Raw genomic sequence first — 19,973 nt, forward strand, 5'->3', positions numbered from 1 at the left:
CCCACATATGTGACAGAAATATTCCTGAAACCCTTAAATAGTTGAAAAAAAGATTAGCAAAATTATTTACACACACACACACACACACACACACACACACACACCTAAAGGAAGGTAAAGAGAAATGTAGAAAAGGAATTAAAATTCAGAGAGAAGAAATAGGAACTGTGTGGTTTGCTGATGACCTTGCAATCCTGTAAGAGATGGCAAAGGACTTAGAAGATCCCTGGAACTAAATGTATAGTGTCTTGAAAAGAGATTACTAGATGAATATCATCAGAAACGAAACAAGGATAGTGGAGTGTAGTTCAATTAAATCTCCTGATGCTCAAGGAATGAAACAAATAGTAAAGTTTTGCTATTTGGTCAGCAAAAAAACTGATGATGGCCAAATTAGAGAGAATATAAAATACAGATGTAACAGCTAGAAAACCATTTGTGAAAAAGAGAAGTACTTTCATATCAAATATAAATTTAAGTGTTAGGAAGTCTTCTCTGAAAGTATTTGCCTGGAATGTAATGTTGTACAGAAATGAAATGTGAACATTACGCTGTATAGAATAAATGTTTTTGAAATGTGGTGCTACAGGAGAATGCCAAAAACTGTGTGAGTGGATCAGGTAACTACTGGAGAGGTAGTGGCTCAAATTGAGGAGAAAAGAAATCTATGGCACAACTTGATTAAAGAAAGGGATCTGTCAATAGGACACATTCTGAGGCATCAAGGAATCCTCAGTTTTAAAATAAAGTAAGTGTGGGAGATAAAATTACAGTGGAGGACCAAAGCTTGATAGCAAAAGTAGGTTCAAATGGATGTAGCAGGTGGTGGCAGTGGCAGTGGCAGTGGCAGTGGTTGTTATTGTATTTGTCATGCAATAAAACCTACCTGCTCTTTTATAAGCCTTCGGTAGCTGTGCAGTTTTGCTGGATCACCACGTGGGATGACTGTTGTAAGATCTGTCCTTAAAAAGAATAGCCAGAGGCTTCTTTTTAAGTTCAAAATTGGAAGGTCACCAATCTGTGATCATGTCTTTCAGAATGTTTACAGACAGGCAGTTAGTAATGACTATATGTGGAGGTTAATAGTTCTTCTCTCTTCAGAAAGTAAAGTACACACAGTAAAGATGAAGTGATCGTAAGTTGCTTCACATGCACTTAAGTAAAATACAGAACTGATACTACAGTCACAAATATTATTCAACTACAAAGTATGTTCTCTCGGCCTGAATGAAATGAAGAAGAGGCACTACAACTGGTTCCAGAGGCTGGGCTAAAATGTAAACTAGCTAGGCTGAAGGTATAGTAAATGAAGACTATGAACAGAATGAATGGAAAGGGAAGTTGGACTGAGGGATAGAATGAACAAAGACTTAGAGCATACTAACTGAAAATGGAAGTGGGACTTAAGAGCAGAAACAGAGCACAGTGAGAGGAGATAGCAGAATCACAGTCATTTGAATGGTGTGTGTGTGTGTGTGTGTTTGTGTGTTTGTGTGTGTGTGTGTGTGTGTTCGTGTTCCTTATAAAGATTCGCTCCATGATATTAATGAACTTTGTTAATTTAATTTATAAAATTTTATAAATTCTATTGGTTATAAAGTTCATCTTTTTTGGGTATTGAGTCTGTCATTATATTTTGTTTGTATATTATATATCATGATCAACAGCTATTAAAATATGCAGTGCTAATTTATTCCTACACAATGGGAGTCCCAGGTTTGTGACCATGGGCCCATCTTATATGTTACAACTTTTGCTCATTAATATTGGCATAATTTGATTCAGAAAAATCAGACGACCAAAAGTATACAACAGATCGCAGAAATTTACATTGGTTTGACTATAATTGGCACTGAAAGTTTGGATCAGGTGAAATCTTTAATTACCAATGTTTTTTGAATTAATTAAGTTTGGGCTAATCTAATGTGTTACCAAAAAGAGGAAAACAGATCTTTAATTTGAAAGCAGTGTCTCAGTTTGAATTTACCCAGTAGCTCGTAAGATTGTCCCAATGCCTAGATGAATGATAAGTTACAATTGCAGTAACTTCTGGTTGCCATCAGTTCTGATGAAACTAATTACCTCATTGCAACTGGAACAACAAAATGAATGATCTGAATAATAAAGTTTTGCGTGTGTTTGGGGGGAGGGGGGGGGGGAATCGTTTCTACAATTTTTATACTTTTCGTAATGTGTGCTTAATGTAGGAACATTAACTTGAAAATTGTGAGAATAAAATTAGCAAAAAATTTATATGGGTCTTAATACATGATATAGAAATGTACTCAGAGTAAGATGGTGGGAGCCATCCTGCTTGCTCACATGGTTGTGGTGTTGGTGGTGGTGGTGGTGGTGGTGGTGGTGTTGGTGGTGGTGGTAACGGTAACAGTAACTTGCAGCAGCTGCAGCAGCAGCTAGTGTAGAGAGCTGCATGAAGATAGACTTTGGAATGAAGGACATCATCATCATAATTTGAATTTGTCAGACATGTTTTCAGTAGCTTTACACTTATAATTAAGTGACACTATAATGTATTTCAATGTAATTGTCCATCTTGGTTGCTATTATGTCTAAAAACACCTTAATGTGTTTCGCCCACAGCCATAATTAGTATCACATTTTAAAAAAACTGGATACACTGTGTCTCATGAGTTACACATATACCTGTAGCATGACTTGTGTAGATGGTGATATAAAGTGTATAGAGTCTTTTAAATGTGATTCCGATGATGGCTAAGTCTGAAATGCATTAAGGAATATGCCTGTTCTTTAGCAGTTTCACATAGATTTCTTCTTTCTCATTCTCTTTATCTCACTTCCAACTACCTTTAATCCAGAAAAAGAACCAGTTCTTCCAGTGCGACTGAATCTTTGTAGTCAGTGCTTGTGACAAACACTCGGTGTGAGTTGGTCATAGAATACTGAAAAGCTAACATGTAATTTATAAAGAGTTAAATGTACTTCATATGTAAATATGCAGTACAGGTCTCATTTATTGAACACAGTGCGCAAACAGTGCAAATGGTCAGAATCAAGTTCTAAGTGTAGTACTCAGTGAACAGCAAACAATTACCATGGACGTAGCAGCAGTCATTGTCAGAGAAAAACTTGATTATACCTGACAAACATTAAGAGCAAATACTCGAATCTTGTAAAACTCATTGCACTGGTCCTATGCTTTTCTGGAAGCCACATTACCCTACATGGGTATGTCTGCTGCATAGGGTGACACTCTCAGTTCAAGCATGTGGAACAGAGTGCTGCTGGTGGTGTGATCTGGCAAACCTTGTGTTGGATTCACTGTCCTGAGTCACTGACAGATACATCGTGGCTGTGGCCTGTACCCAAATTGTGTAAGGTATGTAAGGTCCTAAACATTCATGTTTTGCTTTTGAGTTGATTTATTTTTTCTGGATCCTTTAATGATAAGTGGGAGGAGGTAGTAAACACACACATCACTAAAGAGTACATATCTTACACTTATTGTAATGTACTACACATTTTCACTGATTTTTTTATTAATGGAGGGTGTTTCCTCATGTGTCATTAACGTTGTAATTTTTTCATGCATCTTTGTAGGAGAATGTGCACAGTGTATTAGCATCAGAAAAACAAGTTGAACAACTTATGGAACAAATTGAGGCTGCAATAACAGAAGCAGAACATGTTGAAGCTAGATTAAATTCGTATGATGAGGTCCTTTGCCATATAAGAGACACAATGGAAAAAATGGAGGAAAAGAATTTATTAATAGAAGTTGCAAACCGTAATAATCGCAAACTACTGTCAGAGCTGGAACAAGTGATTGTAAGTACCTAATTGACCACTTCTCGTGATCAGTCATTGTGTTATTGACTTTATCTATTGCTTACATCATAGTTACTTGAATAAGACTGTTTATACATATGTGAATCTAATTACATTTCAGTTCTTAGTCATGAGTTATGGAGCTGTTTTAATATTCCTTTCTGTTTTGGTGTATGTTGGAAATATGGTACTAGCTAATACTGCTTGTGTGTAATTGTAGGGATGATGGCCTGCTTTGCTGGTTATGGCTAGTTTCTCAAAAATAAATTGGGGGCATTGTCGACGTTGAATCATTTGACTCGTCATATAAAAATCAAGAGAAAATGGACTGAAACTTGTTGTTTCATATCTGTTGATGAGAATGAGTTAGTTATTTGCAGTTTCTATGAATTGTAATTACAACCTTTTGCTCTGATGTGGAACAAATCAGTTTCACAGTTATAGTACACTTTCTCAGCGGAAAATTTTGCAGAATGCTGACCATTTACATGATTCGTCAGTTCTTTTTCCTCACAGTCATACAACAAACTTGATAAGGGAGTAAATGTACTGTTGGGCTGTTGTCAGCATGCTCAACTGTTTAAAAAGCTGACTAAAAGAAATTACAGATTGTACGCTTCATATTATTCTTGTTCTGCTTCTTTGCAACAGACACTTTTTCCTCAGTGGTGAATTATTGGGGAATATGATGCCAGAAGGCATTAGTGAATAAAAATAAGAAGAGTAAGTCATAAACTTGATATTTTCTTCTCCAAAATCTGGTATATGTAACAAAAATGTTTCAAAATGTAGATGTTTAAGATCTGTAACATGTAACTTACACTTCAGATTCTCATCAATAGAAGTGCCTAACAATTTAGAATATTCTGTTTCATTTACTGATTTACCCATGTGCATTGCTTTTAATGGTGTGATCAGGCCATGTGCATTATTAAATTATGTGTATTGTGTTTTATATAAATTCACCGACACACTGTTTGCAGAAAACTGATTATTAATTTTCAGGAAAATGTTATTTACATTTTCAGGTGTCGAATTTTCTCCCTTACGATTTACTATAATACTTTCGTCTTCAACTGAGAATACTGTTTCTGCTTCTTGGATATATAAGGGCGTTTATATGTAACAATAACAAGAGTGTACCCAATCCTTGCGATACAACTGTAGTGATTATTACACATTCTGAAGATGACGTTTCATTGAGTACGCTCCCTGACTTTATTAATGCAACATGCTGAACAGTTTCAGTCACAGTCAGTTACAAGCAAGCTCTTTAATACCGCAACATTTGGACTTGTATAGGAGAATACTGTGAACTGTGAAATAAAGTGTTTTTGACAAGTCACAGACATTACCAGTTGGCAATATTTTCTTATTTAAAGAGAAAGAGAAAGACCCATGATGCCACTTGATGGGTGGCGCACTATGAGCAGGTGGACACAACACGTGTGATATCATTGTCAATGCCCGACAGAATCACATAGCAGCAGGCCAGAAATTTTGTATGAGATACACCCCAATGGTCACGGTGGAGAAGGTGCATGATGTCTTGCTGCAATGCAGATGGGATCACAACCCTAGACACTGACTCTTTAGTAGTCAACAGTAATACAGCATCATGAATGAAGAGCTGGTGATGGAGAGCATAATATTGACGCAAGGGATCCTAATGTCCGGCCCAGTGATCTATCCGACCAGCTGTGATGGACAAATTGAACAATGTGACATAAGACAGGATTGGCCGTGACAGAGAACTGCTAATAGGAAAACCATCCAGGTACTTTGGGCTTCGACGTCTAATTAGAAACACAACAGTTCATCCTGATTGAATGCTGGATTGTCGTCAGTTGACAACTGAGAAAGAGCATCCACATTAGTGTGGTGTGCTGTGGGCAGAAATGAATCCTGTAATTATAGCATGACAGAAACAGAGCCCAGTATTGCAGGAAATGGGCTGCTTTGTCTGGGAGAGATGCTGAAGGATGGAAAAGAGAAACCAGAGGTTTACATTCAGTAACCATATAAAATACAGAACTGTATAGGAAAACAAGAAATTTTTTAAGTGCATACACAGTAGCAAGGGCTTCTTTTTCTATCTGTGAGTAGTGCTGTTGCAGCTGATTCAGGGATTAGGAAGCATACACAATAGGGTGCGTAGCCTCTGCTCTTCCCACACTGTATATAAACTTAGATTCTCGGAGCACACTATGCTGCCACTAACATGTAATAACTCATCAAAGTATGTATACTACACAGCATCTTGTTGGATAATATAACTCAAGATGCTATCTCTCTTCTGTCAAATTCCACTTAATACAAAAAACTTCTAATAGATAAAATACAAAAGTCAAAGAAACTTGTACAAATCAGGAAGAGGAACTTGTTTGGTTTCCATATCATTCTTCAAATTAATACAAGTCAAAGAAACTTGTACAAATCAGGAAGAGGGACTTGTTTGGTTTCCATATCATTCTTCAGCATCGAAAACTTTATTTAGGCAAGGGAGCAACTTCTGTCAGTAGAACTATACTCTTAAGATGGCAGCTTTATAAACTGTATAATTTCACTATTGATGACCATCCTTATTCTGAACTGTCAGTCAGGGCTGAATGAAACACAGAGCATGGTCTGCATGATTGACCATATGAAAGCTTGCACATTTACAAATTAGATAGTGAGAGATTGGTAATGTGTAGTACAGGACATGTTATTTATAAACTCAGGGCTAACTTTCTCTTGAAGAAACAAAATGCAATTGAGAAACATATCTGTAATGAATGGGAAATGGTAACCTACTGCATCTCAGAACAATCAGTTGGAGTACATACAAGACAGTGTACAGAGGGTACAGAAATGTAAATAACAGTTGACATGGATACATATGTATAAACAAGAAAGGAGATACTCTCACCTAACAGTCTTAGTAGAACTCTGTAATTCCAAGGAGAAACAGAATGTGTGAAAGTTGATGAACTGAATTGTGTCACTCTTGTGTAAGTTATGATGCTGAATTACAGCTTTTTAGCAAAGTATGTATGTGTGCCAGAGCAGGACTCAAACCTGTGACTTTTCCTTTTGCGGGCAAGTGCTCTCCAGGCACGACCCACAACCTGCCCTAGCAGCTCCAATTCCGCCCTTACCTCAACTCCTACCTTCCAAGTGAAAGTGTGAGGGTGGGTCTTGAATTGTGCTTGGATAGCTCAGCCAGTGCGTGCTTGCCCATAAAAGGCAAAGGTCCCAGGTTCAACTCCTGGTCCAGCACACAGTCTTAACCTGCTAGGAAGTTTCAGATCAGTGTACATTTCACTGCATAGTGAAAATTCATTCTGGACACTGGACCGTTTCACAAAGTTTACTTTGAGACTGGACATGTGGTGTGGTGCTGTGTTGCACTTATTCAGCAGTAGTTGAGTTAGTTAGTTAGTCAGTTACATGGTCCTTTGATCAATAGCATGGAAAAACCATTATGATGTGGAACGTGTCAAATGCACAAGAAATGTGCACAGGAAACAAGGTTTTTTTATATATATATATATATATATATATATATATATATATATATATATATATATATATATATATATATATATATATATATATATATATATATATATACCGAAATATTTCTATTATCTATCCCATTCACTCAAATGGCACAAATTGCATATATTATATCTCCAGATTTATTTACTCATATTTAAGAATTCATCTATGGTATAGAAGGAGTTGTCAAGAAGGTATGATTTCAGTTTGTTTTTGAAGCTATTACTGCTGTCTGTCAGACATTTTATTTCATCTGGTAATTTATCAAAACGTTTTATAGCAGCATATTTTACCCATTTCTGTGCCAAATATAGGTTAAGTAAAGGATAGTGTAGGTCTTTCTTTTTTCTGGTATTGTAATCATGAATGTCGCTGTTGATTTTAAACTGGTCCATGTTGTTGAGAAAAAAAATTCATTACTGAGTAAATGTACTGTGAAGCAGTTGTAAGAATTCCTAACCTTTTAAACAGATGCCTACAAGATGTGCGACTATGAACCCCACACATTATTCTAACTACTTTCTTTTGAGCAGTGAATACCTTTTGCCTAAGTGTTGAGTTGCCCCAGAATATTATTCCGTATGACATCAGAGAGTGGAAGTATGCAAAGTATGTTAGCTTGCTAATTTCTACATCTTCAAGACTGGCAAAAGTTGCTGAACCTAGTCGCTTTAGGAGATCCAAAATATGACTTTTCCAATTAAGATTCTCATTTATATGTACACCCAAAAACTTAGTATGCTCTACCCTGGCTACTGACTTCTTTTGATGTGTTATGTTTATTGAAGGAATTATACTTTTTGCAGCAGAAATTGGATGTACTGTGTTTTTTCAAAGTTCAAAGCAAGTCCATTCGCAGAAAACCAATTAATGACTTTTCCAAATACCTTATTTGTATCATTTTCTATCGGACTTTCTTTTACTGGATTAATAATTATGCTTGTATCATCAGCAAACAGTGTCAGTTCAGCATCTTGTTTCACATAAGAAGGGAGGTCATTCACATATATCAAAAACAGGAGGGGACCCATGATCGAACCCTTGTGGAGCACCTAATGTAATTTCACCCCTGTTAGATGAAGTGGCAAACTCCTTTGAATCACTTGAAGCATATAGAGAGATTTTTTGCTTCCTGTTCTGTAGATATGACTTAAACCACTCATATGCTGTTCCATTTATACCATAGAATTGTAATTTCTGTAACATAATGTCCTGGTTCACACAGTCAAATGCTTTGGATAAGTCACAGAATATTCCTACCGGTGACACTTTACTATTTAAGGACTCTATTATGTGGACATTGAAACTGTATATTGCTGTCTCAGTGGAACAGCATTTCTGCAATCCAAACTGTGATCTGCTAAGTATCTCACTACTGTTGAGATGGGTAACATTAAAACAATGTGGAGCACTTACAGCTGATGTTTTGAGTCACATATGTAATGCATCACTGACTCAGGATATTTTTCCAGACAGTTTAAAATATGCCATTGTCAGGCCTCTCTACAAAAAGGGGGAAACCACAGATGTCAATAATTAGCAGCCAGTATCCTTGCTTACAGCATTTTCTAAAATTTTTGAGAAAGTAATGTACCTTTGCCTTTCGCGGGCAAGTGCTCTACCATCTGAGCTACCGAAGCACGACTCATGCCCGGTACTCACAGTTTTACTTCTGCCAGTATCTCGTCTCCTACCTTCCAAACCAAGGCCCGAGTTCGAGTTTTGGTCGGGCACACAGTTTTAATCTGCCAGGAAGTTTCATATCAGCGCACACTCCACTGCAGAGTGAAAATCTCATTCTGGAAACATTCCCCAGGCTGTGGCTAAGCCGTGTCTCCACAGTATCCTTTCTTTCAGGAGTGCTAGTTCTGCAATGTTCGCAGGAGAGCTTCTGTAAAGTTTGGAAGGTAGGAGACGAGATACTGGCAGAAGTAAAACTCTTGAGTACCGGGCGTGAGTTGTGCTTCGGTAGCTCAGATGGTAGAGCACTTGCCCATGAAAGGCAAAGGTCCCGAGTTCGAGTCTCGGTCGGGCACACAGTTTTAATCTGCCAGGAAGTTTCATATCAGCACACACTCCGCTGCAGAGTGAAAATCTCGTTCTGGAAACATCCCCCAGGCTGTGGCTAAACCATGTCTCCACAGTATCCTTTCTTTCAGGAGTGCTAGTTCTGCAAGGTTCGCAGGAGAGCTTCTGTAAAGTTTGGAAGGTAGGAGACGAGATACTGGCAGAAGTAAAACTGTGAGTTTTGGGCGTGAGTCTTGCTTCGGTAGCTCAGATGGTAGAGCATTTGCCCGTGAAAGGCAAAGGTCCCGAGTTCGAATCTCGGTCGGGCACACAGTTTTAATCTGCCAGGAAGTTTCATATCAGCGCACACTCCGCTGCAGAGTGAAAATCTCATTCTGGAACTCCTCCTTTATCCATACTAGATCTACAAGTGTAAGATGCTAAATTATACCCATTTATACTGACATTTTCCATCCCCACAGTTACATGGTGCTCAGATAGACAAAGTATATCAATCTCATTCTTATTTTTGAGGTCATCTAAACACATTATCAGCTCATCTACTTTATTTTTTATTCCCCTGATATTTTGGTGAAGTAAGTTGATAACGCCCTTAGCTTTATCCCCATTTGCTGTGCATGAAGTTTCTTTTCTTCTATTTTCCTTGGTTGTTGTCTTTCTGGAATTTGGCTTTAACCTAAAAAACCTGTCTGCCTGGTCCCAATAACCACAGGGATCACCCCTTACAGGATCTGTTAATAGAGAAGCTAACTTATCTTTCCCCTTCCTATTAAGGTGCAGGCCATGTGTAATGTAGCCCCACCTACCAATAGCATCAGTTGGAACAACACTCATGTGAGACTTTGCCAGTGTCTGGAGCATCCCGTTCAGCTCAGTGTTAATACACCTTACAGCAGTGTTTACCCAGGGCTGATCATGGCGCTGAAAGACCTCCACAAACCCCACATTCGTGTGCCCAGTTTCTGCTTCTATTTTATCCACGTCACTCTTAATACTATATCTTGGATTCATGGCCAGGCTGTTTCCTCCTCCCCCAACTATAATTACCTGATCTTCCTTCTCAAAGTCCTTGTATAGCTGACTTGTTTTCTGTCACCTGGCTAAGGCTATCACTTGGTTTCACAAAACTTGTGACCAGGTACTCTGTCCCTAATTTCTCCTGAAGCTGTTGGCCCATACCCCTCCCATGACTACTACCTATAAGCAGAATTTTTCTTTTGCTATTCTGGTTTGATCCCGACCTGTCTTTTTTCTTTAAGCTAGTATTCTGCTTCAACCTACATTCAACTACATCTGAATGAGGCCTGTCCTCCACTACTTCAGATAGCAAGGCAAACTGATTTGCTAACTGAATTTCAGTAGTTTTATTTCGCCCTTTGCTTGCTACCTTCTCCCAGCGCCCAGAGACTTTTTCCTCCCTTAGCTTACATAATTCCAAATTTGTGATTTCTAATTCAGCCTTAAGGGCACAAATCGTTGCCTCCTGTTCCACAATTTTTCTGTCCTTTCTACATAACCTACACTGCCATGGAAGAGCCTCATTATCTACCCTCGTTTCCTCTTCGCTGCACTCGCCCCAAAGAAACCACAACCTACAGTCTATACAGAACACCCCCTCTTTCAAATTTCTACGGCAACCACCACACTTGTCACACATGGTTTGAGAGTAAAACGTAACACAAAAGCGGAAAATAACTTCAACAACACAATAGTTTCGTAAGCTGTACTAATACGTAACTAAACACTAAAGTAAACAAACTTATAAACTTGCTTCAGAAACTTTTAATTAACCACACAAATTCTGGATGAGAGACACAAATTAATTTAACTTTGAAGCCCTAAGTCTAGTCAAAAACAAATATCTACTCTCATATTAAATTTACGCCTAAGTATGTAATCAAACTCGCGACTGCCAGCCTTTACGAAATACTTCCTTTTTGATGTAATTACATTTAGAAAAGTGAAACCTTCAATAGATAGATTAGATAAGAAGTAAATGCACTAGTCTAAAATGTAATATTAACTAAATTAGCTCTTATTTCAATATTAATCGCTTAACTTAGTGAGAGCTTTGTACACGCGCGTCCGCCTGGCTGCAGGGCTGCCAACTCCAGAACAATAGGCAGTTCAGTTCTTCAGAGAGTGTGTAGCAGTTCACCTGCTTTATTTCTTTCTTCATTTGTTGTCCTCAGTGTTGACGTACTGGCTGCTACGCTGGCTGAAAAATGGGTTGTGGAAGTACAACTACTGTATACTGTAAATGATGTTGCCGACAGAGGCACATTTGCATTTCACAGCAGTTTACTTTCACTTTTCGCAGCCCCCCATACACACATTTAATATGGCCAGTGCACTATTGTTCTAACTTCCTATAAGCCTAATTAATAGTTTGCAGGCGAATGTCCACATACTGCTACAATAGTTTCCTGTTGAATATCTACGAGCAGTAAAAACCTAACCACAAAGTTCACCGTTCTTGAATAATAGAATGGTACATATGGAGCAGACACTACCATTGTTTTAACTTAACACATGGCCTAATTGTGTAACACTTATTTCACAATTAAATTGAAGCATTGTTGTTGTTCTAACCAACACAGGTCCCTTGTCTGAAACTTGGCTGTGGACTGACTGTCTCGTGACCAAAAATCAGGCCCTTATATATCCTCACAATAATAGGTACTGAAACAAAACATTGTTCAAAGTTAAATTTACAGAAATTACAATTAAAACTTAACTCATTAAATTAACTGAATACATTGAAAAATTGGTTCTTTTTGACAGTGTCTTCTACTACAAGACTTAGGCCGAATTATTTGTTTAAATGAGGAAATTAACATATATCGTTATGCAAACAATACTTTTGACAAAACTGTTAATTACTTTGGAATTAATTAAGAGCCGGTCTTGCTAACATGTTTTTCATTAGAGCCAAATAGATACTTTAAGATTACTAGCATTTCATCTTCCAAATGTTTATAATTAACACAGAATTTATATTTGTTTATACGTCACCAGTAGTATTTAAGTTATGAAACAATTACTGATTTCGCCCTATAATGAAAGATACTAACTAGGAATAGTTGAAATAAATTAGAAAATCAATTACATACATAAAATTAAGCACAAAATCAGATCTGGTGGTATATTCTTTAAAACTGAGGGCCAATCTTTCCCTTTTTTGAAAATGTAGATTATATTCGTGTATGTTAATGGTAATTAGTTAAAAGTGAAAAAATGAAATTTAAGGAGGCAGATGGCAAAACGAGAGGATTGACCAGACAGATATTGCAAAAAAAAAAAAAAAAAGGTACAACAATCAAAAATCTTATCAAAAACTACGGAAAATGTGTTTCTAACTTATATGAACTGGCCATATGAAAATCCCCATACAAAATACTTACATACAGTGCATTGTACAATGTCACAAAAGATCCACAAGTTATACTTTTAACAAATATTATGCATCTTCATCATAATTTATGTTCTTTTGGGTTAAACTAGGATTACATTCTAAGATACATATCATTTGATACAAGTCCTGTCTTGCTTCAGATAATAAATCCTCATGGGTTGCAATTGACAGAAAATTTCACTTTATCAATGTTTAGTATTTTTCACAAGCACTTTCAAACTTTTCATGAACTTTTTCACATTTTTCTCACCAAGTTGTCCACACCTTCAACAGGTCCAAGTGGCAGTTAATAGGGAAATGGATTGCTGTCAGTTCCCTTGGAGGTGGTTCTCCTCTGCCACAGTACATGAAAAAATGAGACAAAATACCCTACTTCAGTACACTTACTTTTACTTCTAACTTAAAACTTAAGTCTAAAAAAATTGTTCAACACTAATGGCAAATGATTGTCATTACATCATAAATAAATACATTACATAGTTCTCACAGCATTACAATAATTAGTACTAAAATTGACTATAGTGTGAAAAGTGTGGACTAGTTAAATTCTAAAATCAAGTGCACATTACACTCAAAACATTACTCTAAGGCCTAACTGTCTGAAACTGGTTAAACTTGAAAGACTTTGGGTTTTTTTCCCATTTGCATAATAGCAAAAACTCAAGATGTGCAGTAGCATAGATTTACTAATCATTACATTATGAATAAAGAATAGAGTCACTGTAAAAAAAAAACTTAATTACTACTCAAATCAAAATTACTGGGATGGAAGTTGTACCAAATCATTGCCCCACTTCTCTACTCAACTCTGAACACTGCTGTCATTCAACCAGAAAATTAAATCCTCACAAAATCACAAAATGTTACCAAATAATTTACCTGCCCATCAGCCTAGTACCACAGTTATCAGTTAATCAGCAAACATATTGTTTTTCATTCCAGTATTACCGTCTCAAGCTGATAATTGCTCAGAACACAAATGTAAGTTTTCAGATAACCTATTGTTCCAATTATGCAGCATTGTATGACTTGTAAATATTGCTCTTTCTGTTAATCTCTCATTCCAGCTGGAGTGTCATGAATTGCACAATATAAACAGTACCCAATGTTGTCTAGTTCACAATTAGATCATCAATACAGCTACACCACATTTGTTTGTATATAGTTACCTTTTGCATTAATCATGTCTGTCTGCACCATTATTTCACTTACATTCCTTACATTATTAGCCAGTAGAGTGCATTCCCAAAAAATATCCTTACTGCAGAGACAGTCTCCATAACCATTAAGACCCTAACATTATTCATTATTTTCTTATTTCATTATTTTTTCATTATCTGATATATAAACACCTGCTCTGGTTATCTAATGCAAAATTGACTCTACTGAAAAACACTCCACAGTAACAGATCCTTATGCTAAGGCAAACTTAACTCTCATTACCGATCAGACAAAATCATCACTTAGACAAACTATTATTTCACTGTGTTCTAGCCTGAAGGGTGATATACACGTATTGCTAATACATTCCACACACATTACTCTAGGCAACCATGTTTAAAAGTTGTAATTCCATGTTAGAAATTGATGTACCATGACACACTTCTATAGGTAGACAGTTATCTTCATATACTGCTTGCACAGATCACAAACACTTCTGTTATACCACATTTAATGTTAAGATCTCATATTTAAGACAGTTTTTTTCTGTATATTGACTCTGCTGTTGCTGCACCAATGCGCTGATTACTTCAGACGTTAATTATCCTCCACATATGCGGACACCTTTCATTTTCAGTTTACCTTCCCTCTTTGTCTGACAGACATTTACAATTAAAACTTAACTCATTAAATTAACTGAATACATCAAAAAATTAGTTCTTTTTAACAGTTTCTTCTACTACAAGAGTTAGGCTGAATTATTAGTTCAAATGATGAAATTAACATATATCATTACGCAAACAATACTTTTGACAAAACTGTTAATTACTTTGGAATTAATTAAGGGTTGGCTTTGCTAACATGTTTTGGGATAGAGCCAAATAGATACTTTAAGATTACTAGCATTTCATCTTCCAAATGTTTATAATTAATACAGAATTTGTATTTGTTTATAAATCAAAAACAGAATTTAAGTTACGTATCAATTAATGATTTTGTCCTATAATGAAAGATATTAACTAGGAATAGTAGAAATAAATTAGAAAATTAATTACATACATAAAATTAAGCACAAAATTAGATCTGGTGTTATATTCTTTAAAACTGAGGACCAATCTTTCTCTTGTATGAAAACTTAGATTATATTCATATATGTCAATGGTAATTAGTTAAAAGTGAACAAATGAATTTTAAGGAGGCAGATGCCAAAACAAGAGAGGGAGCAAAAGTATCCCAGCTTGCTTTGTCACAAGTGGGGTTTTATTTCTGCAGATTCCTTCAAAATTATGCAGCAATTTTCTTCACAATGGTACTTGAGATCTACAATTTTGTAGCATGAGTTTTAAAAACTTTGTAAAATTTGAATATAATTTTGCCATACCATACAATAGTGTAAACTGTGTGATGATAATGTTACAACATAGTGAAATAATGCAAGCATATGGCAGATCCATTCAGTTGCAGAGGTGGATAATAAAATATAGAGAAATAAGTAAAAGATAAAAACAAGGCTGAAAAGGGCATACAAATTAATTTTAGGACAATGGAGTGTGTGCAGCATACCTATGTAAAAGTAGTGATGCATTAATAGCACTGGGGCTTGTTAGTCATATGCCACTGAATTGCCACCACAGAGAGGCGCATTAGAACACATACTGGCATGCAGTGGGTGAAAGACATTAGCTGTATGGTTGGTGTTCTTTGATGACGGGCAGATTTCACAATGGGCTGACTACTACTCATAGCAAGCAGCCCAGTGGCAGAGAAATCCTCTCGAGGGTAGTAGTAATAACAAATTAACATGCTTAAAAACCTATAAGGTACACAGGCAACTTTACCACCAATAATGACACACAATTCACAAATGGAAATGTTACATCTAAAAATCATGTGGTACTGTGTTGAAAGACCAAAGGTGATAGTATTGGCCATATTATGAACAAAAGGGATAAATAGTATGGCCAAGCTCAAGCACACTCAGTGTTTGCTTATGACATGATCCCTAAAGTATAGAGGTATGGAGGGGTGGTTGTCACATTTAATATCAATGAACAAGCTACAATACATTTATGCAAGGCTTAAGCAAAGTTTCTAGCTAAATGGGAACCTGATGAGCCAAACTACATTTCAGAAACATCACAATGACTAAACAATAGACTGACATAGAAATACTGACTCTATTCTCACCAAAGACTTAAGATAAAATATGTTCTTAATCTATAAACTGTAAATTGTATGGGGTAATGGAACATAAATTTTAGTGACAGGAACTTGTTGATTGCTGTGAACCAGTTTTATTCCACATTAGCATTGGTGTTGAACAGTTATTTCTCAGTTTTGCTTGATCCACTGCAGGGGATGGTATATTACTCCCTTCACAGTTGAGGGATCAGAATGAACTACAATTTTTCAATCTGGGAGCTGTAATTTGATATTGACAAGTAATGTGAAACACAGTATCTGAAATCATCAATCCCAGAGGCACACAAAATTTTTAGTTCTGTCAGCATTTTACAGCAGTTTGCCATAACATCACATAATATGCCATATCGGTTTTTTCATGTGGAGATTACATCATGAGGGTTGCCAGGGGATGAGATAAGGCAGCTCCAGTAGCCTCAGGCTCTTCTTGGAGGAAGTGGGAAGTAAAAAAGTAAAGACAACTAAGCCATTTGTGTTTTCTGTAGGCGGCATCTCGGAACAGAAAAAAGTACCATTTTGTGACCATGGCTCTGAGAACTGTCTGTCTCACAAGTCAGGTGACTCTTCGATGTGATTTGATTGGCAGGGTGTTGACAATATGGCCTGTTCCAGCATGGACTGGTCAGTTGCTGTCACATCTGTGGAAAGGCAACAGACAAAAAGGCAGACTTTTGTAAAATTTAAATAATGACTTTTTTTGTGCATTTGGAGACTGGAAGCAGCATGTGCATGTACATGTACATGTACATCTACGTCTACACTCTGTAAGCCACTTACCTCTACGGTATTCTCAAAAAATATATCTGGTGAGAAGCAATAAATTGACTGATTCATCTAGTAATGTACACACTCAAAATTTAACAATAAACCACACCATGATGCTCAGCGCTTCTCTTATAGCATCTGCAGCTGTAGTTGAGTGAGTATGTCTGTGATGCTTTGCAGTTACAAATAAACCCAGGAAGAAAGATATTGCTCTTCTTTGGATTTTCTCTATTTCGTCCATGAGTCCTACCTGATAAGGGATTCAAAGTGAGGAGCACCACTTACATATTGTGTGAACTAAGGTTTATTAAGCTACCTCCTTTGTGGACAACACTTCGTAAGAATTTTTCTAGTGAATCTCTGTCTGGCATTCACCTTCCATGCAGTTAGTTTTAAGAGGTCATTCCACTTTAAATCAGTCCACATGTGTGCTCCTCAGTTTTGATACAGTGTGACTGTTTCCAGTGATCGAGTGGCACTCATGACATCAATGTTGTATGTGGTGCTGAATGTAACTGTTCCTCCCTGTGTTCTTTATGCAGTGGTTGGAAATGTATGTGTGATCTGCAGACAGTAACACAGTTTTGAAATTCCCATCAAGAAATGATTAAACATCATTTTCTCATTAGAGTCCTTTATTGACTTACATTGTCTCTCCTAAGCCAAGGCCACTGAAAGTTGGTGACATGATGATTGTGACTCAAGGTTTAGGCAATTTGAATGGTGACGGTGTAACAATTTTCCATTACTTATCTCAAAAAGGGAGAGATGACAGCATAAATTTATTTCATACTAAATTTTGCATCAGTGTTCCGAATTATGTTGCCACAAGCTGTGCTGCATGCAGAATGGAGTAACGGTTAGCATTGCTGTCTTACGTACTGGTGGTGACTAGTTAAAATCCAATTGGCAGTAAATATTTGTTATTAAGTATTTAGCATGTCTAGAAGGTTCACAAAATTTCTTATGTTTTTAGTGTTTGCGTACTCCAGAATATTCAGTGTTTCATAAATATCAGAACAGTCTGTCCAGGAGAGAGTTGTGTTCTGTCTATACCTTTGTTTCTGTGATAAATGTGTTTTCAGAGCGAAGTGTTGTACTTCATTGATGAAACTTCTTTGAGATTTGGATTTAACAGTGGTTATGACATGATGATGTTAGTGGAAATGCAGGGTATTTCAAAATGTCTGCATCCCCTTGTCTCCACATATGCAATGTAAAAGCTGTAACATACTTGGACAACAACCAGAATACAAGCAGCACATCATTTCCAAAGTCTGTGTATTCAGGAGACTGGTGGGTTCCTAAGCAGCAGTAAGTCAGCAGCACATCACATTTGATGAAAAGAGTCACAGAAGATACGTACCAAGTACCTGTGGTAAAGAATGTCACAACAAGATAGGAATTCATGAAGTGCTGCCAGTACATGAAGGAAATGCAGCAGGAAAGTGTCAGATGAAAGAAGTATGACTGAATCCGAAGTGAGGTCTCTATGACAGTTGTGGAAGGCCACTGCAACCTCACCTCTCTCATACGCCAGGCAGTAAGAGAAGAGATATAACAGTTTATGGCAGCTAGAAATGTCAGACCGAGTACACAGGAGGTTATAGCCATGAATGTTGACCACATGTACTGGGTGGTTATAATTAAACTTTCCCTATTTAACATGTTATAACACAGAAATTATCATACCATTGCATACCTGTACCATAACTGCTACAAAAGAGCCTCAATATGGCACCCATCAGTGTCCAAAGAGTCTGAAAGCACAGGATTACATTCTGCACAGCAGAACAAAGCAGTTCCGTAGGTCAGCTGGCTACCTCTCTTGATATGCTGCGCTTCAGATCAGAGCATGTGTGTGTGAATGTTCCCCTGGTAAACCCTGTGCTTCAGGTAGCCCCACAACCATAAATCACAGGGAATAAGGTCAGGTGATCATGTCAGTCAAGCATTTGGAAATGATCGGCTGATAATTTGGTGTCCGAATGTGTTTTGAAGAAGCAGATGAACTTCATGAGCAATGTGTGGTGGGGCACCATCTTGCATGAAAACTGTTGAGTTCAATGTGTCTCTGTCCTGTAGGGCAGGTATGACATGCTAACAAAGCATATTGCAGTAATGCTTGCCAGTCACAGTGCACGTCTTTGGTCCTTGAGTGCCAACCTGTTCAAACAAAGAATGGGCCAATGATGAATGTAGCCATGAAGCCACACCATACGGTGACACATTCACCATACAGAGGAACTTCCTGCACAGTGACTCGAGGTGAAGATCCCGACATTTGGCAATTCTGTGTGTACACTTCACCTGTCAGAGAAAAATGAGCGTCGCCTGTCCATAGGATGATCAAGGGCCAGCCCTCGTCAACTTCAACCCTTGAAAGAAAGTGGAGAATAAAGTCAACATGTCGTTGTGCATACTGTGGTGTAAGCTGCTGTACGATATAGATCTTGTACAGATACAATTTGAGAATGGTTCGAAGCACCTTCCAGAGAGTGGACCATGGATGTTCAACTGTCGTGGCACAACACGTGCACTGCCTGAGGATTGGGAATTGCGCACAATGTTGGCTCCCATAGCAACAGCGATTTCATCAACCACCTGTGCTGCAATCGGTCGTCAGCCTCTTCCTGGACCGAATGAGGTGACGCAGGGGTTAGCGCACTGGACTCAGATTCAGGAGGATGATGGTTAAAACCTGCGTCCGGCCATCCTGATTTAGGTTTTCCATGATTTTCCTAAATTGCTTCGGGCAAATGCCAGGATGGTTTCATTGAAAGTCATGGCCGACATCCTTCCCCATCCTTCCCTAATCCAATGGGATCGATGACCTCGCTGTTTGGTCCCTTCCTCCCAAATGAACCAACCAACGTGTTCCCGGAGCAACGCTCAGTTCTCCAGCTGATTTGAACTACTACATCGAGTTCTGCACAGCAGGTGGAGAAAGAGGACTCTTCCATAATCCTTTCAATTGGCAGTATTCTCCAAGTGCATCTGCAGCATTACTGTTGTTTTGATAATAGAGCTTTACCACTAATGCCCTGCTCCT

At 37.5% G+C, this 19,973-nt stretch overlaps 1 protein-coding gene across 4 annotated transcripts in view; it reads left to right on the forward strand.

Annotated features, from left to right (window-relative positions):
• LOC124555302 (exocyst complex component 1) overlaps positions 1-19,973 on the forward strand; it is a 277,770-nt gene that overhangs the window by 133,563 nt on the left and 124,234 nt on the right. For all 4 annotated transcript variants that reach the window (XR_006968531.1, XM_047129176.1, XM_047129177.1 and 1 more), the window contains one exon: positions 3,580-3,807. Coding sequence is in view for 3 of the 4 variants with exons in the window: in XM_047129176.1 (XP_046985132.1) it covers positions 3,580-3,807 (228 nt within the window). In the remaining variant the exon portion in view is untranslated. The remainder of the gene's footprint in view (positions 1-3,579; positions 3,808-19,973) is intronic.

The sequence above is a fragment of the Schistocerca americana genome, chromosome X (assembly GCF_021461395.2).
Source record: "Schistocerca americana isolate TAMUIC-IGC-003095 chromosome X, iqSchAmer2.1, whole genome shotgun sequence".
Lineage (NCBI taxonomy): Eukaryota > Metazoa > Arthropoda > Insecta > Orthoptera > Acrididae > Schistocerca > Schistocerca americana.